This window comes from Parus major, chromosome 5 (genome assembly GCF_001522545.3).
Source record: "Parus major isolate Abel chromosome 5, Parus_major1.1, whole genome shotgun sequence".
Classification (NCBI taxonomy): Eukaryota; Metazoa; Chordata; class Aves; order Passeriformes; family Paridae; genus Parus; species Parus major.
Window position 1 is genome coordinate 25,325,527 of NC_031774.1, and position 24,385 is coordinate 25,349,911.

Sequence of the window (24,385 nt, forward strand, 5' to 3'; positions counted from 1 at the left end):
CAGGAGGGGAAGGAGGAGTAGCTGGGAAAATTGACCATGAATGGCTCTTTCAAGCTGTGGAGTGGGTTTGCAGTATTTCCTGAGAGCTGTTTTTTAGTAGTGGGTCCAGCCAAGTAGATCAGTCCCCTACAACACTTTCTGATAATACTCCAGATTCATCTCACTGTGGTGGCTTTTGTCCTTCTCTGCAGGGGTAAAGCGTGGTCACTCAGAGATGGAAGAAGGCAAAGTAAATCTGGAGAACAACTGCTCACCGTACTACCTCATTAGGCTAATCTACTCCTCTGAAAATTTTGATAAACTTGTGAACCTGAGCAGATACAATATCCTCAATAACAAAGACCTGCTCCTCCAAGCAATCAGGAGTGCTGTAGAACGAAAGAGAAGCAGAAGGACTGGGAATTTCTCCAGCTACTCTGGATACCCCTAAACTGGGTTTTTTGCACTGTTCCCCACTGAAGGCTATGGCAGCCCATTGCAACACATCACACTCACGTTACAACACATCACAGTGTTCATTATTTACAGAAAACTGAGGAAACCTGTACATTTCTCACCTTGCCATGTTCAAGCTCCTAGCTTTCAAAAGGGATATTTTATCTCCTTCCCCCAAGTTTTAAGCCCACAAGAGCCTCACACTGTGGTCTTGTTAAGAAATTAGGGTCCTGGTTAGCAGAGACCTCCCAGGCTCTCCTTGATGTTACAGTATATGGTGGTGGTGATAGTTCTTTGTATGAGCCTGTCCCTTCAACTCTGAGCCCATTGTCAGTGTCCTTTCAATACTTCATTACAGATCAAGTCCTGGCCATTTGCATTCAGTGATGTCCAGATTTTCAGATAGGCTGAGCAACTAGAATTTGCACTGAATTGGTGGGCTCAGCTTTGAAGTCAGGCATATATATGTGAACAGTGGCCAAACTGCAGTGTGGACAGTTGCACTCCGTCTGGCCGATTCCCCTTGCTGATTTAGAAATTACTCCTTTTTTCCACTCCCCTGCAAGAGTTTGGCACAGAAATGCTGCTCCAGACTACCACGAAGGGGGCGGCTACATTTCAAGAGAGAGGGTGGTAGCAGCACTGAGTGAGCACAGTTCTTTTGAGCATTGGCTGGAGGAAAAGCTCTGCATAAAGCACAAGTGATCATATTGATTTATATCAGCAATGCCTTTACTGATTAAAATCTCAAGAGCCTGAAACAAGCTTTTCATAGAAGAAACTTGAAAGGAATAGTTGCCATAGACTCAAGTACATTTAATTTAGTGGTCATGACTGAGACATAAGCTGGTTCTCCCACAGATGTAAACTGGATGTAGGACAGCATAATTCACTAATAGAGTGCAGAGCCATTGTATTTTCACACATAGACGATTTTTCCCTTTATAGTCTTCTATCCCTAACATCACAAGCAAAGTATTTTGAATAGGTGCTACATAAAAGAGAGCACACATTTTCCTCCTTGCTGGTGGAAAATATTTGGAAAATGACACCTGCTTTTAATTTGCTTTGGAATGCAGTGAGAGACTTTGCCTTGAGCTAGAAGCTCGGAGTATCTTTATAGCTCTCCACTACTTAAAGAAGATGATAGGGAAGGATGCTGAGCAATATAAAACAGAGCTGCACAGAAGTCAGAAGTTTGCAGACTTCCTCACACTGAAGGATTTGGACTTGCTTCTGGATTATTTATGCTAAACACAGCATATTCATCAGGACTTCCAAGGAAAACCTTACATATTTCTTCTGTGTCGGAAATTTACTTGAGATCTAGAATTAGTTGTACTTGAAATCCAAAATCAGACAAAGAATGAGGAAGAGGGGTGTGTCATTTTGGTATACACAGGCAATATTGAAGCTCAGAGGGAGAGCATTTACAAAAGACCTGATTGCTTGAAGCCTGTATTTACTAAGTGCTGCTTCTGCTGCAATGGCAATGGCTAAGGATCAGCAATGCTTCTTGTAGAATGATTACTTGCTGAGCTAAGGAGTATCACCCAGAACTGAGGAGCCTTAACAGCTGGAATGCAACTGTACTTTGGGACTCAGATCATGAGAAGTTAAGAACTAATCAGATACTGGCTGCAAGACAAAACATAAAGAGCCATTTTGAGTTGAGAGTTCATCCAGCTGGATCCGCTACCTTTGCACAGGAGAGCAGCATGTCCTGGCACAGCATTGAATAGCACATACAAACCCACATGGCACAGAGTGTGCACCATTTCCATTCTCCCCTGGCTGGTCCTAGAAAGCTCTTCTGCTACAAAAAGATATCCCTGTTGTGTTCATGGGATACAGAGAACAATCTGTAATCCTTGTGAACCTTGGCAGCACGTCCCCAGCAGCGAGGTGGCTCAGCCACACTGAGAAAATCTGGTCTCTCAAAATGCTCCACAGATGAATAATTAGGGCATGTTTGGCACATTCACAGTGCTGCTAATACAAACAGAAAGACCTGGTAAAATGTGAAGGAGCCACAAAGCCACAAGGTTTTAGGACAACCCACAGCTGGTGGGGAATTACTGTTCTGAGGGACTGATAAATCCTGTTACAAAGGGAGGGAAGGAGGGTGGTGGGGAGAGAGCTGAGGGTGGGGAAGGTGGTGCGACTCTACTGGGAGAGCTGTCACCAGAGGTTTTGCCAACACTTAAAGTCAGGTTGGGAACTGCTGTCTAATCTTGCAGCCAAAGGCACAGACAGGCATGTGGTACCTCTGTAGCCTTAAATGATAATAGCTTTTTTCAAATGTATTTTTGAATTTCAGAGCCTGAAATTATGCGAGGGCTGTATCATTGCCCATCAGAGTGCCTTTTTGTTTCATCTGGGTTGCCTTTTTGATTTTGTAGCATGATGTGGGTGTAGCACATGGAAATACAGTTCAGTGGTGGACGTGGCTGTGCTGGGTTAACAGTAGGACTGGATGGCTGTAGATGTCTTTTCCAACCTAAATGATTCTATGATTCTGTGACATTGGAGGTGTGTGTTGCTGGCTTGTTGGTGTAGTAGGAGGACCTGGAGGGCATTTGTGAGGACAGAGGCTGCTGGAGAACTCTGCAGGTTGGAGGGACCTACACTTCTCACAGTCTTGTCCATGCAGCTTGTGGGAATTGGTGGCTGGAACAGGTTGTCCCTCAAAGCCCTCCTGAGCTCTGGTTCAGAGCATGCTGACTTGCACTGCCCCAAAACCACAGAAATCTAAGGCATAGTTTCAGTATAAGGCTGATCAGTGACCTGTGCTCAGGACTGGTCCTTGTTCCCTTTAGGGTAAACATGGAGTGCAAGGGCCTCTGAGATTTGTGTGGTTATTCCTCAGAGGCTGTGGTTTGTTTTGCTTTCTTGGCCCCATTCTTGTCTGGCCTAGTACCACATGTTGTGCTGTGACTGAACAGAGTGCATGCAATCCAAAGCAGGCACTTCCAGCAGAAAGCTGCTTCTCTGCATCTCACTGAAAAAAGGCACGTGCCATACTTATAAACCAGGCCTTGCTGGTCTGGTGTTGTGTTTGCTTAACCACTGAAGATGAATGCATGCCTGCCAAAAACCTCATCTGAAATGCACCCCAGATTGCTGCTCTCTGATGAACATTTTGCTGGAAAACCCCCACAGAGTTTGCTGTCTGCTGCCAAACACAAAGGAAATGAAACTTAAACTATTAGCTGCTCTTCATAGAAATTGCTTGCTTGTGTCTTTTAACCGTTTAATAATACATTAATTAAAAATAAAATATTGCAAAGGAGCACCAGACCCATGAAAATCTTTATGCACTTAAATACATGACAAGTTTTTTTCCAGGTGTATAAGTGCTACTTGTGCTAAATCCCTGCTGAGAATTTCACAGGGCCTTCACTGGTTTCAGGACTGAATGGAAGAAATGTGGGAGAAGATCTGGTTTACAAAGGTAGGGAGAGCCTGGAACAAAATCTCCCTCCTGTGGTAAAACCTTCAGTGGAATAGCAAAGGGTGTGGCAAGGAGGCAGCAGCACTGAGCTACAGCCAATTTGTTCAATTAAATGGTAAGTTTAAAATACTGAAGCTGTTTTGGTGTTTTGGGTTTTTTTTTAATCAGTTAAAAATGGTCAAAATGATGAAATGCATCAGTTTCCCATTACTTTGATGTGCTGGGTTGATTTTATTTTTTTTTTCATTTTTTATTACGGGCAGCATATCTAGCTGGGGTAAACAGAGAAGAGAGATGGACTAGCCAAAAAAAATGAAATTATTAGCTCACCTGTTGGATGCCTGTGACTGATCTGAATTTGAATCAGACAACACAAATTTAAACTCTAGATGTTGCATGTGCCCATAAAGTATTTACATGAACTTGGTGTAAAGTGTCTATACCCCTGGAGAAGTAGTGCAGAGGAGAGGACTGCAAGCAGAGAGCAAGAGGGGTGCTTCAGACTGCATAAAAAGGGATGAAGGCTGAAGTCCTTGTGAGAGGAGTTAAGGACATGAAATTTTAGCTTCCACATGTCAGGGAAGAGCTGCCAGCCACTACACTGTCCTGGGGGGAAAAAAGGCATTTCTCTCCAGCTTCATGCTAGGAAATTTTTCTTTGGCTCAGAAACAGGTAAGTAGGGGGAAAAATATATATTTTTCCCCATGATTACACCATACCTTAGCATGTGAAGCTTGCTATCTGGGGACTAGACTTCCTCCTTGCTATCCTACTTTCCTTCTTTTACACAAAAACACATTGTTCACGCCTTATTTAAGTTTCAGATTCTATTAAAAATGAGTAACACCTCAGGCCTTTTTTTTTTTTTTCCTGGTAGCTTCATCCAGAAAGAATTGGCAAATAGAGAATTGTTGGTTAATGTGTTGTAAAAAGGAAAGGTTGTGGAGACCACAAAGCACTGTAGGAAGTGTATAACGTTACCTTTGGATGCACAGACCACCCAAGCCTCTTAAATCTATTCTGTTGGTATCTGCAAATGCAAATCAATCAGCCATACTTGCACATGGCTGTAGTTAACTCACAGCTTGCACCTCATGCTCTGCTCACTGCTCCCCATTCCTATCTCACAGAATTATTTAATTTGAGCAGTCTGGCTTAAAGGTCCCCCTGCCCTTTGGTACCTTGAAGTAGACAACACTTGGGTGATAATGGCAAATTACAAATTTGTTGTACACACAAAAGTATACCATATGCAATCCTGTTTAATTATATTTAAAGATTTTATGAGATTAAATACATAATTTTAAAAGTTCAGAGGGAAGTGATTAACTTAAAACATATTAATATATTTCCGGAGGTCTGAGTTAAGTTATAATTCTCTGGAATTCATTGAGGCAAATGTCATTTTTCTCTTCTTGCTTTTAGTAGAGATGGAAGCAGTTTTGTTTTATTTCCACTTTGTTCTAGGCTTAGGGTGGCAATTGAGGCTTGTGTCACTGTAGGTCCATCTTTCTCAAGATCTCTGGAGAATTCTGCAGACTCTTTCTCTGGTTTGATTTTGAAGGAAGGTGTTCTCCTATCAACAAAATGCATCATCAGAAAATCAGGTATAATCTAGAGGAGTTTAAGACTCTGTGTATATGTAAGGACTCATTAAGTGTCTAGCTCAGCAGCAAAAGTCTGCCTAGCTGTGGGACCAGATTTCATGTCATAGCCTGTAAGATTTGTATGGACTCCAAATGCAAGAAAAATTGATTTAAACAGGCCAGGTTTCTGAATTCAGCTGTGGCTGTGTTTTCCTTGCCTTTGTCTCCCCTGAGCCTCCTTTTCCCAGTCTCAACAACCCCATCTCCCTCAGCCTCTCCTGGTAGGAGAACCTGTTGCTCTGCAGACCCTTCTCCAGCTTCATTGCTCTTCTCTGGATATGCTCCAGTTTTCTTGAAGTGAGTGGTTCACAGCTGAACACAGCACTAGAGGTGTTGCCTCACCAGTGCCAAGTGCAGGGGGACAATCACTGCCTTGCTCCTGCTGGCCACCTTAGTGACAGAGGAGCAGGACTTTTTGGCCTCAGGGCAGTCTCTTTGTAGGTGACCTGAGCACAAACAGCACTGACATCTGTTCAGCTTTGTGGCACAGAGCCCGTACCTCAGGAGTGAGCTTTTGCTGGTTAGTCTTTCAGCAGAGTCCCTGTCTGGAAAGTCCCACACTCTTTTCTGGGAGGTCTCTGTGTTTGAAATGAAGCTTTGCGCCATCACTGTAGAATGGGATCTGTTACCGTGTCCTACAGAGTAAAAAAAAAACAGCAAAAAAAAAGTAACATTAGAGACAGAGTTTGCTACCTCTGGGTCCATAACAATTTTCTCTGACCATCATAGTTATAATTATGCTATGTCTTCCTTCCCAGTAAGCCACTATGTAGAGGGATGTCCAGAAGAGATGTAGATTCAGAAGAAAAGCTGTTGATCAAATCCAAAGTAGCTCCTTAACAGGAGGATGAAAACAGCCCCATGCCCCTGTCAGGGAATAACCTGATTGGTTGGCCACAGTACAACTGAAAGACTGCTTTGCAAGTCATCCTGGACTGCTTTTCTCTGCCAGGTCACTACATCACAAGGTAGAAGGTGACTTGTGTATTGCTTTCTAACAGAGCCAAAAAGGATGGCTCGGAATGGCCCAAACTAAGGACATCTTGTCATTCTCTTCTCTTTCTCTTACCTTTCTCTTACTTGCTAAAAGCACAGCTCATTCTTGAAGGAAGTGAGAACATACCTATGTTATTCTGTAGTGATTGCAGCCAGTCCTCCATCAGTGTCTGAGAAGGTGCTGCAAAGAAATACTCTGCCCCATCTCTCAGCCTGTAAATAAGGACACAAAAAGGTGAATTCTAGTCAGTTTTGCCTTATACCTTCTGTGCTTGTGAGTGTGAGACACTTCAGTTATGCCTCCTAACAGCATGCAGCCTTGGGTGACTGTAGGCAGGGAGCTGCACAGGCTTTTACTCGTGCCCTTTTCTGTAAGACTCACCTCAACATGAAGGCGTTCTCTTTCCTGGTGTAATTCACCAGCTTCTCACATTTGGCACCAGAAATGTTGAGGGACAGGACTGTGGATACATTCTGAAGGGGGATAAAATTAAAATAAAATGTCTTCTGTGTCCTTTCTGCTTGGATCCAATTCTATACTAACCTGCAGGCAGTCTACACACCCATCCCTTCATGCTTCTAACTGTAATTCTAAGATCACTGAATAGGATAAGCCACAGAGGAACCAAGGATGATGGCATAATATCTTAAAGACAATCCTTGAATAAGATGTACCTTAAAAGAAGTATCTTTGGAAACTTCTGGAAGCTTATCAGTCTGTTTTTAGTTGAATCAATTGAAAAACTGCTGAATTTTCAATCAGTTGCCACTGATCACCCCAGCCCCAAACCAAAGGTGACATTTTAAAACTAATTTTTACATATGTAGATACAAAGTTTGCTAAAAAGATTAAAAAACTAAATTACCTTAGTTGCTTCTTTGTCATCATTATAGAAGTCAAGCTTTAATCCATCAAGTTTTACATAGAAGGAGTTCCAAGACCTCGAGTGTGGCTACATGAATAGAAATGGTAATAAAATTCAGTTCTGAAGTAAATATTTTATAGGGATAGTGAAATCTTTCACACAACTACCACAGAAACCCGGGATCTGTCGATATTATGATCACAGAAGTTCTCAGAGTCATTGTTATCTCTTAGAAAAACAGAACCTGCTGTAGTTTCTGTGTGAGTGATTCAAGAAAGGGTCTCTGTGAGTCAGAACTGAAAAAATGACATAACCTGGCTCAAGCAAGCTCTACACCATGTGGTCAGTAACATCACTGAGGGTGGATAATCAGAGTTCTGTTTAACTTTTGGCCACTAAAATTCCACATTTTTCCCTAGCTGTAACACTGGACCCTGCCTGCTAGTCACAGGTTAATTTTATCAAGTGTGTTGTTACTATCTAATGTGGATGCTGAATTCTTCTTCATTTACTCAACTAACCCCTGTGGAATGCTGCTGAACAACGTGCAAAAGCAGCAGGTATTTCCAACCCTCAACTATGTAACACTAAAACTTAGCCTAGTGCCATGAGACTCTGCTTGGCGAAGGACCCTTAACTTCTATTCGTATTTTATTATGCCAGTGAATAAAATTGACAATTTGGTCATTCAGAGAGAAGGAAGGAAACAGTTCTGAGGAGGATAAGTCATAGCTTTTCTTCTTGGGTAATATGGAAGTTCAGTATCCCTGAACACTAAATTCTGTGTGCCCAGAAGTGAAGAAAAACTAGATTTCTCTTCCAGAAGATGGAGTCCATACCAGATTCACTTTTTAAAAGAGGTATTTCAAGTTTAAAGTTTCAGAGGAAATATTCTATGGGACAAATAATCCAAGACATAATATCTGTCTATCATAATAATCTTGCTTATGTGCAAACACTCAGCAAACATTGATGTCTGCAGATTGTTGGTGAATGTTAGAAAATTTCCTGGCCTGTTGTGATCGTTATGCTACTGACTTGTAATGCAATTATTTCCCAGGATAAGAATTTAGTTTTCCATTTTATTCAAACCTGTATTTAGCAAACCAATTCTTCAAAGATAAACACAACCTTAATTCTGTTCTAGCACAGTTAGAAATTACAAATGTTGGGAGCATGAGACCGAAGGCTTCCACTGCTGATAAACTATCACAAGTTGTTACAGGATTATAAAGCTTTAGGTTTTTTTTGTGGTGTGGTGTTTTTTTTATGGTTGTTGTGGGTTTTTTTTTTTTTGTTGTTTCATTTGGGTTTTTTTTCCCCCAATTCAGCTGATATATTGAAACCAGTTGATATATTGAATCCAGTTGATATATTGTTTATAATTAAGAAACTGTAATTAACATGTTTATACAGCCTAGATTCTGGTATACAAATCCATTAACTGTAGACAGACCCTGTTCTGCGTGATTCCCATGGCAAGTAACAATTCCATGGTCTCTTTTTCTGAGATATCAGATAGTGCCAAAGCCAGGGGACACTTCCTCATGCATTTTAGGGATAGCTAAAGAAAACCCACACTACTGAGCTCCTCTTCAGCAAGAGCTTACCCTGAAGAAGTCAGGCCAGATCTGGACTATAACTCAAGGGAAAATGAAATAACCCAGAGTGATGGTATTTATTTCTACCTGTTGTCTTCGTGGAAGGAGCTGGTCTCGCTTCTCTAGGAAACCCTCCATGTTCTGGAGACTTGCAGAAACCTGAGACATACAAGAACATTGCTACTTAACTTTAAAATGGCCCTTAGGCCTATGCTAAATTTCTGAAGGTCTTTCTTAGGTAAACTCCATGCAAAGAAACTGGTCTCTGATTCCTCTGTCCTTTACATTGACAGCACAGCTGGAAATCCTCACTAGGTTGCAGCTGTATCTTTGATAAACCACCTAAACGAAGATAATTCAAATCCTTCTCAAACAATTTACTTATGAAATTTGCTCTATCATAGTGTGATAATTAACTAACACTATTTTTATATTATGACATACATTTTACAACTTAAATTGTTTGAGTTATCCATACCACCTCCACAATTATTGAGTTACACCAATGTATAGTACTGGTACTCCTGGGTATGTGAGATGTGTTCCTCTCAAGAGTAGAGAAGCAAAAGGAAACATTTTTATCTGCCAATGAGTTAACAGTGAATTTCCTGCCAGGACAAGCAAGCAGGAGTTGTTGGTTCTAGTCCTGCACCTGGTCAGCTCTTTGACAAGTGTGCCATGGAGTCCTGCCTCTCTCTGACTTCTAAATGAGTGGACACTAAGCACTTCCACCTCATACAGAAGGTGTAGGTAAATCATGCTCTCTGCGAGACATCATCTGTTTTAAAGTACTCTGCTGAGTATTCAGCAGCAGGAATAGCCTCTAGTTCAGGAAAAGAAAACCAGGAACCAATATAGCTGTTAAGCCCTAGGCTATAAAGCTTAGCAAATTAAAAGTAGTTTAAAGCTGTACATAGCAGCTTAAGTCAAGAGTCTTTGTGGAAAAGTGTTTGAATTGCAAAGGCACATAAAATGCTTCTTGTTTGAATCCAGGTGTGTACCCAGCAGAATGCCCACTCTATGGTGCTCTTCGTGACTTTCACACGGATCTTCCTGTTACTGCCTTTCTTAAACTAGCACATGATAGTGGTTTTGTGAGGAGAGAACCAGAAATTCCTGGGACTTACCGAAGATGTATTCTTTAATCTCTCCCAAGAGGAGCTAGACAGCAGTAAGTTTGGTGAGTTATCTAGTGACCTTTGTCCAGGCTCGGGTGGTGCTGCTGTTAGTTTGGTCTGCAGGTTGGGAAAAGAGGAGCCTATAGCACCTTTTTCCTGAGGAGAAATGCAGTCTGTGGCTTGTGATTCTGACAAATTGCTGCTGTGTTGCTGGCTTACAGGAGTAGGAGATAAAGGAGAGCCTGAAGAACCGTGTCTTTCCAAAGATGCAGCCTGTGGGCCTACCATCTTTGGTGTAGCTGGAGTGATAATCTCACCGAGCCTTGTCTCAGCTTTCATTTCTGTTTTGTTGCTGCTCAGCACTTCAGGGACTTCCAAGGAATTGAATTCTTGGAACCTTGTTGGAGATTTTTCAACTGGGGAGAAAATAGTTTCAAGTGGGACCTTCCAGGACACGCTGTGTGTGGGCACAGGTGGCAGTGGCGTTGTGCTCTTTATCTCTGTCACTTTTGGTGGTGCATTCCTTTTGTCAGATGGTTTTCTTTTCAGAGAAGGAACTCGTACAACTTTGCCTTTATCCTTCTGCTCACTCTCTTCTGTGTCCACTTGTTTCAGAAGATTCATCTCTCTCTGTAGGACATCAGTATTACATTTTTTAAAATCACCTTTGTGTATTCATGCTTACCTAAGATTTTTTTTTTAATTTTAAGCAGGAACAGTTTTTCAAATAAACAGTCTCCTGGAACTGAATCTTAAGGCCTGCACTTCCATTGCCATTCTTAGAGTTAGATCTGAATCTAACTGCTATTAGAGCACTATTTTATTGCCCAAATCATGAATAGTAATGGCAGTAACCTCAAAAATGGTGAATTCTGCCCTTACTAAGTTCTCTGGAGGCTGATTTTCCTTTTTTTTTTTTTTTTTTTAAATAAGCTAAGGAAAAACTGTGGTCCTTTTCTTGAGGCACTGTTTCTTTAAGTTTTCTGTAAGAACACTGATTATCCAGGGTTGTTCTCATGGAAAATTTAGGACCCTTTGTCCCTTCGCTTAGCCAATTTGCAAATCACAGAACAAAAGACAGATTAATCTTAAGCTTAAAATCAAGCACAACCATTATGTTTTTCTGGTTATTTCAGGAAAATCACTTAAAAAACCTCCCCCACAATGAAAGAGAATCTGAGAGGCCCACTGAGTATCTTTGGTATTTAACACAATCCACTGTAAAAATCTTAAGCCAGAATGAAAAATGCCTATCTGTGCCTTGGTCTCCATTTATATTCAGCCCTTTGCTGTCCTCTGTCACTTTCATTGTGGCTCCAGCTCCCTACTGAAATCCTGAATGAAGCAAAATCTCTCCACCTGTGTTGCAAGGGATCACCCTGTTTCTCACACCCTTTTTGCTGGTCCTGGCAAAAGAAAATTTCCACTTCTCCCCTACAGCTTTTTCAAGCTAGTTGATCTCTTTTGATCCACATACAGGTCTTGCTGTGTCTGAAATATTTCAGCTTTGGTTACTCGTTTGCCCCATCTCTTACACAGAGTGACATTCCAACAATCCATGACCCACATCATCCTGTTTCATGTACAGCTCATCAGCCTCCCATTATTCACCTTAGTTTTCCTGCTGAGCTGAGCAAATTTCTCCTCCTGTGCTGCAAGCATCTTCTCAAACTCATGGTGTTTCTTCAGTAATTCCTCTACTTCAGACACTGAATCCTAAATGGAAAAGAATACATACAGAAGTCCAAAATCAAGTCCATTAAGAAGCCATTATGCCTAAGATTTTCAGATTGATCCATTCTATTTGGTCATGTGAGGATTCTGAAAATTTTGTAACTGGATGTCTAAACCCCTGTTGATATATGAAAAAATCTGAATCTACATTTTTAAAAAAGGTCTGCATCTTGCAGTCTGTCTGCTGTGTAGGAGAGAAAGAGTTCAAGTACCAGCCTTCCCTTTTCTGCAAGGCTGTGTAGTACCATGGCTTCCAGCTAGAATTGTTTATGTACAGATTGAGTACTTGGACTACAGCTTGTGCTAGATGCAGAGTTTGTTCCTGCCCTAAGACAGAGGAGACTTCTTTCATGTCCTCTGCTTAGTTTGTGATACCCAAATTCATGACTTAGTTTTCCAATCTTATAAATTGTCAGAAGACAGTCAACAATGAGGGAAAAAACCCAATAAAATAAACAAAAATATGGATGCTGGTATGTAAAAAGGAATTTACAAGCCAGATATCAGGCTGCCTGTGTAGAACATTTTACCACTTAATGGGAAGAAAAAGGTGGGAAAAGCCCCATTTTTTCCCCAACTAGGTGGGGAAAACCCTTTCTTCCTTTTGAAAAAGCTCTCAGCAAGACAAGGAAGGTTGAACCTTCTGCAAGTTATGTGCCAAAATGATCTGACAAAATTTCTACCACCCCCTGGAAGCCCCCACTTCCAGGAGCCCATCACCATGTCAAATGCAGCAACTGCCCTGGGCTCACTTCTGCAAGAGGACAGGGCTCCTGCCCTTTCTAATCTTGAGGGCAGTTTGTTTTTGAGATTGTGATTAATTTCAGGCCTGTGCTGATGCATGAACCAGGCCCTCTGCATGTGCCAAGGGGCACAGAGTGCTCAGTAATGCAGCATGGCTGTTACTCACCCCGTAGGAGGGATCTGAAAGAAAGCTCTCCTTGGCAGCCAGCCACGCTTCTGCTTGTTCCAGCTCTCTGCGGAGCAATTGGATCTCCCAGTTTTCTTCATATAGTACTTTCCTCATGTCCCAGCTCTCCTTTACCTTCTTCATCAGCTCTGACAGCTCTAACAGTTTTTCTTCAATCTAGAAAAATAATATGTGTAATGCCAGGAGCTGAAAAATCCAATCAGACTTTCACATGACAGTCAATTATCTGCCCCCATGATTTAGAGGATGACTTCTTGAAAATTTTGTGGTGTTCGCATATTTAGAAAAGATATCCGAGTCCTCCTTTTTCCTACTTGAATTAATTTAGCATGTAAATTGTGTAGCTAGATAATACAATTTTACGCATATTCCACATACTGTATGACAAATATTCTGCCATATGAATTCCCAAAATTTATACCCAGGCAAGTTGTACTATAAAGTTAGTGAGAACCAGAAGATTCAGCAAATGCATGCACTAAGGTCAAGGCAACAATGGAGAGACTTCAACTGTGGAAAGTTGTCTTGTTCTTTCTACAACAGAATTCATGTAATCCTGCATAAATTCTGAAGATGGTTTTGTTGGTGTGATCTCTGGATCTACAGACAATGTCTTGGGCAAAGTCTAAAGACACACAGATAATGAAATCACAGAAATTTTAACATTCTTGCACCTTTGGACATTTCTGAGGAATTACATTGTGATGTAGCATAAGAACTTTAAAATGTGTTTTCTTTTTCTATGTGTCACATGAACTACATAGCTTTTATTAGTAAAGAGCCTGATCGTCCTGTTCAGTTCTTCTGAGAGACAAAGCTTCACCTTCTGTCTGTTTCATGTCTTTGTTCACTCTTGCTTGTAAAATATTTAACTCTTCAACACACCTCTTCAGACATGAAATGTCCATTCTTCATCAGGTCACCTCCTGCCCGCTGCATTTCTTCATATTTCAGCCACTGTTTCTCTATCTCACGCTTGTATTCCTCATGGCGCTTGATGAGCAGTTCTGCTCCCAGGACATCGTTTGCCAGTTCCTCAGATATCACCAGAGCATGCATCTCGTTGGCCCAGGCCCTACAGAACACAGACAAAGGGTAAAAAGGAAAAGAATCTGAATCTGTTGGAAATCTGGGAATGCACACATCCCACGGCTGTGGATACATGTATACAGACTTTCATTTGCTCACAAAAGGTATTAATATTGATTAGAGTTAATTCTGTTCCTAGTAACTGGTACAGGGCTGAGTTTGGGATTTAGTATGAGAATAATATTGACAACACACTGTTTTGGCTGTTGCTTACCCCAAGCCAAGGAATTTTCTGTTTCCCAGGCTCTCCCAGTGAGGAGGTGCAGGAGCAGCTGGGCAGGGGTGAAACACGGCCAGGACAGCTGACCCAAACTGGCCAAAGGGTCAGCTCTGACCACACCATAGAACATCATACCCAGTATATAAACTGGGGGGAGCTGGCCAGAAGGGACAATGGCTCCTTAGGGACAGGCTGGGAACCAGTGAGTGGGTGATGAACAATTGTATTGTTTATCAATAGTTTTAAGAAGGGTTATTTTCCTTTTTTTTTCATCATTAGTACTATTATATTTTACTTTTTTTTTTTAATTGCTAGAATGTTCTTATCTCAACAAATTAGTTGTTTTTTTGGTTTGTTTGCTTGTTTTTAATTTCTGATCCTCTTCCCCATCCTACTGTGAACCTGGGGGAGTGAGTGGCTTGGCTGTGGAAGTACTTAGCTGCTGACTGGGAGGTTAAACCATAGCAATATACAAATGCATTGATGAAGGTTTACTCAAACATCTGGGGGATTTATAATATTCCCAGTGCTGTTTCCATACAGTGCCTATTAAAAATACAGATGTAGATCTATACATACTGAAGCATTCTGCATTTAAATTATCAGAAAGAAATAATTGCAATTGCCTAGGCTACACACTTTAACAATATTTTATACATTATAAAGGAACACAGAGGCTTTCAAATGCCCATCAAAACCTTACCACCATACATGAAAGTACTTCATATGCACAAAGAGCACTCATGGAAAGAAGCATATTGATAGATACTTCTTAAGAAACATTTTCTACTCCATAACTCTCAACTGGCACAAACTAATGCATGATTTACCTGAGCTCAGAATCTCTCCCTTAGCATAGTAAATGTCCAATAGTCAGTGGTAACCATTTCACTGTCTCTCTATTTCTACTCCTGTCACAGGTGAACTTTTTCATTACTTATTCTAGGAGATAACCTTTAATGCAGTTGCTTTTACTCTGAGAAAAGGGGGCACTGGTGTCTATGCAAGTGTACAAATTACTTCACTATCTAACCCTGTCCTCCTACAGAATCAACAGTATTTTGAACTGTAATTGTGAAATGACCAAATTTATCCACAGGGATGGAATTCTCCAGGACTGTTTAGGAATTAGTCCAAAAAAGTGTCTTTGTCATACACAAAGGATGTGTATGATGCCCTGTGCTGGGGCATTATGGTCACCTCTGATATCTGGTAAATTCTGTGAAGTGCTGTTGAGGAGACACCATGGATTATTATTCAAAGAGATTTCAAAGCAAGCTGCAGAGCACCTGGGGCAGGAATCAAATAACTCACAGCTATAATTTAGAAAATCCTGTATGGGAAAGATGAGAAATAAGGCCCACTGCCAAACTCAAGGGGCCTACACATACATCAGCTCCCTGCAGTCATTGAAATAGAGCTGGACTTGTTCTGCCTGGCTCAGTCTTGCCTTCCTCTCCAGAAACTTTTTGTCCAAGTTTTCCCAGCACTCATCCACATCTGTGAGTCTCTCCATGATGTTTTCCTTCACTTGAGGGTATGTGCGGCTGAGGTGCCAAGCGTCTCCTCGGATCCGTTCCAGCTCTTTCATGATGACTCCTAGATCTCTCTGGAATGGAGACACAGTCATTGGATTGTAAGACCAAGTCACTCCTTAGTTCTATCAAAGTGGATTTAACGATGATGCATTTATTTTCTACCCTCTGGCTGTACAGAGGCTGGAAATATGAATGGCTCTCAGTTTTCCTGTAATGTCCTATTCACCATCAAACATAAAAGAAACTTCTTTAGACATGAGACAGATTGTTTTGGTAAATGTGGAGCTGAAGTTTCCCATAGTTCAGCTGTCACCTTTGCAATTATAATAACAGCTTGGAATAGATTTTAGAAGAGAAGTTCATCCTTCAAAGCCAAAGCATTAGCAAATACAATAAAAAGCAAAAGCATTTATAATATAATATAACATCCCAATGTTAAAAGCAGGAGGAGAAGGCCCTCTTCTTTGTGAGGCACAAAGAATATTTAAGAGTACAATAAATTTGTCTTGCAAGCAAGGCCCTTGAGAGGCACTAGTCAAGAGTCAGTCTCCTTTTTTTTTGGCACCTATGCTTTTCTGCTGCTGCTTCATCACAGATCCTCTTACCTCTACTCCCTCAAGATGGCTGAGAAGTGTCTGTACACCTGGAAGATCATATCCATAATCTTCTATATCCACCACTGCTTCTTTCTCCTGCATCCAGCCCTTTACTTCATCCACATCGTGGTCATACTGGTGAACTTGATGGGCTGCTATTAGGTTCTGGGATAAAGAAGTAATTTAATGGTAATACTCTACAGCATTTTGTGTCTACAACATGAAAAAAGGTAACCCTAATATGTCATAATGCAGTACAAAATGTCTGGGGCTTTTGAGAGGAAATGAAACATCTTCCCCATTAAGTCATCTGAAAGTGAGGTGTTAACCTAATTTTCCCAAGTTCTGTTGGACAATGGAAAGAAACAGAACTCTCCAAAGAGCAATTTATCCCTACATAAGAGGAATTATCAAAATGCAGAGAATGAATTCCCCTCCAAAAGTAGCTCTCTATATCACAGAAATTGTCTTAAAATACTTCTTGAAATAAAGGTCTACACTGCAAAAAGTGAAAATAAAAGGAATTGAGCAAAAATAATACTTTTCTGAATTGAGAGGATTAAAAAAATGTTCCAATACTAGTTTATAGTCAAACTTCATATTAACAGTTGTCATGCATTTATTTCTGCTAACAGGAAATAGTGGGCTTGAGCTACCTCCTTTGCAACAGGGCATGCAACAGTAGTGAAAGAAAAAAAAGATTGAGGACATCTGGTGTTTTATATTCTCCTTAAAGCAAGCAAAAATATTGAGTTCTGTGTGTCACCTCTGGTTTTCCAAACGTATCTGTGACTTCAGTTTCCTGAGAGGGACTGAGCAGATTTAACACCTAACTGCTGCCTAAAAGTAGGGGGTTGGCTCTGTGTCCTCCATCACATTCTCTTTCATACACCTTCTGTGATTTCAAGTAGCTAATTCAGCAAAAACCTGGAAAATTTTGATCATGTTTAGCGAACTGTTAATTAGGTAGTTCCATAAAGAGACTGATAAGTGGCAGAGCCAGAGTCCTGTTAGTGGTGGCAAACTGTTGGATTTGCTTTGTTTTTCAGGAAACTGGAGTTAGCAGTGAATTAAGGAGAACAATTACTCCTAGCTGATAAACATCTTTCAAGTATAAGCCTTGCTAGGAGCAGGGTAAGCAGTGGCTGTAAAGGGAAATGACTAGAAAAAAATTGAACAAAATGTACTCATTGCCTCTGTAAACCTTGTGTTTCAACGTGAGCAATGCACTGGTTTGGGAAAGAAAGGACATGGGAGACTGCAGGGAAATCAATGCCCTCGTTTTTCATGTGTTTCCTACCTCTGTCCTTAGCTGAATGGCATTGCATAGTGTCTCCCACATTTCATTGATTTGCTTAGTTCTCTTCTGGATGACATCCATCTTGCTGTGGCCTTCCTTATCCAGTTTAGATGCTAACTCATTTAAGGAAGCAACTTTGGAATGACCCAGAGGTTTCATCTCATTTACAAAATCTTTAAACTTTTTCTCCAGCACCTGCAGAATAAATTGGAACACAGATTTAGATAAAAGAATTTCTGCCTACCTCCATGAGAGAGACAGAAGGAATCACTTTCTCTGCTCTGTATAACACAAAAGCTATGTTCTACAATATACAAGTGCAAATCATTTGATAAATCCAAATGATCTGGAGTCAGAAGAAGACATCCTGTTGTCTTGATCATTCAACATTCTGTGTCACTGGGAAAAATGAATGCCATCCTGACAAGCAGAAGTTGCCCAGATAGAAAGCTAATGAACAAAACTTGTTTACATATGCTGTAGTTCCTAGGAGGAGTGGACACTACTAATTATACCTCTCTGCACTGTGTGCCTCAAGGAGAAATTTATCCTTGAAATCAGCAGCAAGAAATATGAATGCTGCAGCCCAGTGTTTTTGACCATAGTTAAATTTTTTAGGTCCTGTCAAATTTATGAGCAGGGCAAGCAATGAAGTGTGCTGACCTCACCTTATCCCAAGAAAAGCTAATTTTCTGATACATCTAATTTTCTGTTGGAGGATGCTGCCTCAGTGACCCTGTCAAAGCAGACAGAAACCAGTCTGAGTTCTTGCTGTAGAGATAACAGCTCTGTTTAACTTTTGTCACTGTAACATGCTACACTGTCAGCAGCTACACAAAAATTGCAGCAAATCCCTGCTTTGCCACACAATACATGCAATACCTTTTATTTTCTTTTACCTCAACATCATCTAGGTCCTGCCCATAGTCGTCTGACTCTGCTACAGACAGTTTACTGGAAAGCCATGCATCCACCAGCTGGAATTCTCTTTCAAACTGATAGAGCTGGAATTGTTCTTGCAGGCATTTTCTCTGGGTGTCAGACTTCTGTAGGAGAGACTGGTAGTCTGCTAGGATCCCCTGGAGCTTTGAAAGTATTGCTGAACTGCAAAGGATAGGAAGCAAAAAATAGGTGTTATTGTTCTTTTTAAAGACTGTTTTTTCTTACAGGTTTAATTTTCAACACCTTTAAAATACAGCTAAACCAGATAACATCATGGAGTGAGTTATGCTGTGCCATTAGAGCAGCTAGGTCAGGAAATTAAAGTATATCATAAAAAGTAGTTGGTCTTTTTCCTTCTTCCTCCCCAGGTATAAAAACAAACTTTCAATGAAAAACAATGAACTGTCAGTAATATTAATTTCCTTTCCCAAGCATGGTGGTTTTTGAATATTTGTGGTAAATTAGAACTAGATGACTAGTTCCTGGGAGTAGACAATGGACAAAGAACTGATCTGCATTAATTGGTCTGTTGTTAGAAATAAAAAAAATCTCATGAAAATATTAATCTTCAAGCTTTTGGGGAGCTCAGTGTGTGTGTGATGATGATGATGATGATGGAGGGATAGATGATCCCTGAAGTCTTACTTTTGAATGAGCCATCAAACATAGTTGAACTTTTCTGTATTTGCCTTCTCTGGGCGTTTCTGTTAGACCTGGAGGAGAAATCTGTTTTTACTTTCCTACCTCTCTGGACTGTCTTTGTTTATTAAGCTGGCACCTGTCTCCTGTACTTTCTCAATCCGCGACCTGAATCTATCCATGTCCAGTTTGGTAGCTTCAAGTTTGCGAAGCAAAACTTGCGTGGATTCTTCATTCTTCCCATAATCAGAGGTCTCCAGAATGAAACTCCTCTCTGCCAGCCATGCCTCCACCTCCAGCAGCTGTATAAAATACAGGGATGAGCCTTAACACAGCTTGATTTGGGTCAAGACAGAGAAAACTGAAAGCAGTGGTGCACTGACACATCAGTGAAAATAGGGAGTACCTTTAGGTGACTTCCTCTAATTCAGTCTAGCTGTTCCAAAAAATGTGTACCAGAATCCAGGAATTGCAGTTAAATGTTACTCACTGTGATTAGTTGGGAAAGTAATTGTAACTTCTTCACTGTATCCATATTTACCAGATAGGAAAAATCAGGACAGTGTAAACTGTGGTCCTTTCTGCACACTTACATCCATTCAATAAAGGTGTCAGTTGTTTTAAGAAAAGAGGGGCCAAAATAAATCTCTCAAAATAAATCTTTACCTCATTTAGGAACAGATGGGCCTCATAGGACTGCATAAGCCTCTGTCTCCTCTCTTGAGCCTCTGCCTTCAAGACCTCTACAGAAGTCTCAAGCTCCTTCAGATGCTCTGTAATCTTACGAGAGGCTGAGTGGCCTCCCCTCACCAGTGTCTGTCCTGTACTGATCACTGCTTTGGTCAAAGCATCCCGACTGTTTATCTCATTCTCCAGGTTCTGGAAAGAGTAAAGAGTAAAATGATAATTACAAAAATTGAAGTTATGGAATTTTTATTCCAGAAAATGTAGTCATGCATATATAATTCCATTATAAATTCACAACAGTGGGTCAGAGGCACAAAGCCTGAGTGCATGCTTCAAGTGGAGTGGAGGACTTTTTTTGGGGTGAAGGAGTGATCACAGAAATCAAATTTATCCATGAAGTTTGACCTTTGGTATCTACCTCAGAGACTAGAGGGAAGAGGTTCTAATCACAAATGTACCCTGTTCCATTCCATTATATGGCATTTCTTGAATTAACACATGTCTAGAGAGGAATGACCAATTTGCCTGCCCATTATTATTTATCACTTGCCAATGCTTTTGTAGAAGATGCATCTTTGCATAGCAGCCATTGTAAATGCTGTGGGTACATGAGTTCCAGGCAGCCAACAGGACAAAGAGAGAAGAAAACCACCTGAACCAATTCTCAAAGGCTTTACTTGAAATGAATTTTTGAAGACTGTAGATTTTAAAACAATATGCATCCCTCCATATACTCTCCCATGGGCAGGCAAGGCCCATGCTGAGATTTTTCTGTGAGCATACATGCATTCTTTGGCTGACTGTGCCTGAGCACCCCGAGCGCAAACAAGCCCCACAATTTTAGCATTGTTCTGTTTAATTTCATAGCTATGAATAAGCAGGTTCAGAGTTAGACTGCAGTGCTGTGTTAATATAGACGAGATGCCCTCTATAAGGAGAGGAGCTGCTTTTTCAACTTAAGAGTCAAACTTGGCTGGAAAAGAGCTCTGATTCTAATCTTGCCTTTAACTGCCCCCTATTGATTTCAAGATGTTGTTGAAAAGTGACACCGTATCTGTTCCAAGCCAAGCAGCTGTTTGAAGGCATGATATATTTGTGTGTAAATGCTGTTTCGAAAGACAGATTTTTTTTTTTCTTCATCCTTAGGTTAATACAGTTCACACACAATCTCTTTTGGAGTTACAAACCAAGGACTGAATTTTGCAAATCTGGCTCATTAGGACAAACAATAGAGGGTGGAACCAACAGTCTATTCAATTCCTGACTGTTATGTTAATTCTGACATTTGCTTGCTTGTAAACCAACAATTAAAAGAAGGTGCAGAGGCTGTAGCTAATAACACGTTGAGAGTTAAAAGCTTATATTTTAATCCTGTTTCCAGAAGAATAGTAAGTAAAATGTCAGAGAATTTTATTATGCACTGATTTTATGGTTTATATCTCCCAGTCTCACAGGTAGTTGAAAAATTTTGAGACTTAGCCAACTAACAAAAAATAATCATAGCCTAAAGCAGTATCTCCTCTGTTCGTTCAGTTATTTGAAATATTTTTTCAGATTAATTCAGCTCAAGCATTCTTTTCTTCTGTGAACTTAATTACTCGCTTTCCATGCCAATGAGCTCATAAATTTCAGGAGTAATTGCACACATAACATTTGTGCTTTTAATCATGATGAAACAAGCTTTTCTTTCTTACTGTTTCACAATGATTGCACCAGACACTTGGGCTTTCTCTCTCTCTGACTGTATATCACACACATTGACAATTTATAGGATCTCCTGTCTTTCCCAATCCTAATGAAGGTTGCACAGGTTTCCCTTAAAAGCACTTGACATGGCACTTAAATGGGATGTCATATGCTAATATTAATATTAAATACCAAAAGCTGCTAGAAAATCTTAGCAGGAATATTTTTAATTCCACCTTGTGTTTGCAAAGAGACAGTGTTCCTTATTAAAGAACTATCAGGAAGGTAATTATTGGTATTTGAGACAACAGTATTCCAGGCACTGCTTCCTCCAATGCTCCATCTGAACCTTGAGAAATATTTCAGCAGTTGTCTTGAAAGCTACCACTGGAATGAAGGTCAGGTAGCATAATAGTTCCCTGTAAACTCCCTCCCATCAGAGCAGGAAAAAATTTGGGAGAAACTGTTTTCCTAGTGTAGTGGTTTAGGTTACTGATTTGAGTTTTTTGTTTTACAAAACCAGCACACCTGGGAGCTCATCTCACGACATGTGAGCAATGAGCTTTCTTGGATCTTACTTACTTACTTACTTACAAACTTACTGAGTTTGAAAGCATTTTGTTAGGACCAAAGAGCCCATGAAAATATGCACAAGTTTGTAAAATCTATTTTGTATTGAAAAGGCCGGGGTTTGAACTCAGCTCACAGAAAGAGCCAACATGTCCACAGAAGGCCTGTGGTGTGGTACTTGCACCACTGCAACAATAAGCAGGATGGCATCCTGCATGTTGACAAGTCATGGACAGATCCTTGAAAAAGAGAAGAAGTCATCCTTGTTACCCCGAGCACAGCAGATGAAGTTTGCTAGAGACAAATTGAGTTCAGTGTTCTCTGTTTGATTCTAAAGACTGTGAATGGCTGTTACATGACACTACCTGGTGCTTTTCTTGTAGACTCTGAACAGTTGCCAGGGATTTGCCATAATCCTTGGAGGAGGCCATGGGGAGCTTCTCACGAACCCAAGCCAACTCCTCATCAACGTCTCGGAAGAATTGGTACTGAAGTCTGCTTGCCTCCAGACTCCCCCGCCTCTCCTGCAGAGGATCATGTAGCCTTTTGTATCTGTAGGTTTTAAAGATTATCCAGTGAGGTCTACAGATTGATAAGGAATGAATGCAGAACACTCATTTCAGAACAGCATAGAGAAGGAAAGAGGAATATTCAAGGAAGAAAAAAGCTGATAAAAGTAGCAAAATGACAGCAGAAGACAGGCCAGGCCTGACACACCTCTGCACCAATTCATCCACTTTCTCTTCTAGTTCATCAGCAAGGAAATGTTTCTCCCTCTGGAACTGCTGAGCTGTGACCACAAGCTCTTGCAGCCGGTCCCTATGGGCAGCAATGTCTTCCTCCAGTTCCTCTTGTTTCTTCAGGTGACTGTTCAAAACCACCAGATCATTGTCATTATATGGTGCTTTCAGATCATTTTCCACACCTTCCAACCATTTCTCTGTGTCCTCTACATTTCGCTGAAAATGAAGACCCTGAGAACAAGCAAGAGGAAAAGATCATTTGAACTTTAAGGACAGATAATATGATGTTAAAATCTCAGTCACGCTCAGTAAAGATTGCACAGAAACATGGAGCAACTTCCCAGTGCTCAGTGAACTCTTCCCATATATAATGGTGCTGCAAATGAAGAAGAGAATTCAGTCATGGTGAAGACAAGAACAGATGCATTAAACATCAACAGCCTATCTTACTTGTTGCACAAATATAGATCATGCAGATCATGGACATAGCACCTTGAAAAAACCCAAACTTTTAAAGGGAGAGGTCTGTTTTATTACCATAGATTTTCTGATAGCCCAAGCAAGTCATGAGAATTTATGTGCCTGGACTTAGAAGAATGAAAAGCAGCTGTAGGTTTCTTTCTCAATGTGCTGGAGAAAAGATGCCCTGGAGACAGATGCAGAGAGCTGACACATATGAGTAAACACATTTTTCTTCAGTATGTCTCTCTGGAATCTGGATCTAAACCAGCAGCAGAAAGCAGAATGGAGCCTAGCCTACAAATCCTGTTCCCTTCTGAGGGATCTCCAATTATCCTGCTAATTCCATTCAGTCAGTCCCTACTTAGTAGATTCTTTGCAGTTATGGTCTTGAGGAATCAGGTTGGATTGTATCAAGTGACACACTTGTAGATGAGACATGCAGCAAGGCAGCTTTGCTATCTCTGGAAAAGACACCAAGATCCAGCCACTGGCATCCCTGTGGCCACTGGCATTACCTTGTAAGCATCCTGCAGTTTGGTCCATTTATCCTGGCAACTTGCTAGCAGCTCCTCCCACAGTTCTTCCATTTCTTGTAGTCTGGACAGAATGGCTTCTGGGGCATAGTGCCTTTCATGGAGCATCTTCTCCCCTTCCTATGTCAGAAGGAAGAGGCAACACATTCTTCCTTTGTTGAATGCACCAGAATATATCATTTTGCCTTCACAATCAAAGCCTACTGGCACTCTTGTGTAAAGGGCCAGCTGTAACCTTCACCTCCTGACATAAGAGATGGAGCAATTGCAGAGACAGAGAAAAATCTAATGAAGACAAAAGGCTTACTGAAATCAGGGCAGAAACTGCACAGCAAGAGAAGCGAGAGGTACAGCAAGGGAAAGCTGCTATACCAGGTCAGTAGGTGTTATAAAGAGCAGCTACTAGGACTATTCCCAACAAAGAAGGCAGGGCATCATGAAATAATGTGAAAGAGTTTGTGCAAGCAAGTCTTTAAAAACAGATAATTTTACTCAGGATTGTAACTCCACCCTTTAATCCCCTCTTTGTCATGTCTGCAAACAGCGAAAAAGAAAAGAAAGAAGAAAAGAAAAGAAAGAAGAAAAGAAAAGAAAAGAAA

General features: G+C 40.8%; 2 protein-coding genes across 12 annotated transcripts in view; one reads left to right on the top strand and one right to left on the bottom strand.

Moving 5' to 3' along the window:
- The window catches only part of LOC107205985 (cytosolic phospholipase A2 beta-like), a 50,957-nt gene extending 46,673 nt beyond the window's left edge, over positions 1-4,284 (top strand). For 5 of the 6 annotated variants that reach the window (XM_033515025.1, XM_015631188.3, XM_015631190.3 and 2 more), the window contains one exon: positions 192-4,284. In XM_033515025.1, coding sequence (XP_033370916.1) covers positions 192-430 — 239 coding nt within the window. In that variant the 3' untranslated portion in view covers positions 431-4,284. The remainder of the gene's footprint in view (positions 1-191) is intronic. The other variant, XM_015631191.3, reaches the window with a different exon arrangement.
- An 849-nt stretch (positions 4,285-5,133) lies between these two features.
- Positions 5,134-24,385, bottom strand: part of SPTBN5 (spectrin beta, non-erythrocytic 5) — a 95,285-nt gene continuing 76,033 nt past the window's right edge. For 4 of the 6 annotated variants that reach the window (XM_033515024.1, XM_033515021.1, XM_033515022.1 and 1 more), the window contains 19 exons: positions 23,769-23,906; positions 22,766-23,022; positions 22,414-22,600; positions 19,772-19,984; positions 19,211-19,407; positions 18,424-18,628; positions 17,525-17,719; positions 16,234-16,389; positions 15,482-15,699; positions 13,667-13,856; positions 12,761-12,937; positions 11,728-11,832; positions 10,126-10,746; positions 9,086-9,157; positions 7,398-7,484; positions 6,914-7,005; positions 6,659-6,744; positions 6,035-6,170; positions 5,134-5,465 (listed from right to left, as the gene is read on the bottom strand). In XM_033515024.1, the coding sequence (XP_033370915.1) occupies positions 5,291-5,465; positions 6,035-6,170; positions 6,659-6,744; positions 6,914-7,005; positions 7,398-7,484; positions 9,086-9,157; positions 10,126-10,746; positions 11,728-11,832; positions 12,761-12,937; positions 13,667-13,856; positions 15,482-15,699; positions 16,234-16,389; positions 17,525-17,719; positions 18,424-18,628; positions 19,211-19,407; positions 19,772-19,984; positions 22,414-22,600; positions 22,766-23,022; positions 23,769-23,906 (3,507 nt within the window). In that variant the 3' untranslated portion in view covers positions 5,134-5,290. Of the gene's footprint in view, positions 5,466-6,034; positions 6,171-6,658; positions 6,745-6,913; positions 7,006-7,397; positions 7,485-9,085; positions 9,158-10,125; positions 10,747-11,727; positions 11,833-12,760; positions 12,938-13,666; positions 13,857-15,481; positions 15,700-16,233; positions 16,390-17,524; positions 17,720-18,192; positions 18,261-18,423; positions 18,629-19,210; positions 19,408-19,771; positions 19,985-22,413; positions 22,601-22,765; positions 23,023-23,768; positions 23,907-24,385 lie in introns of those variants that run through there. The other 2 variants (XM_033515023.1, XR_004497846.1) reach the window with 2 other exon arrangements.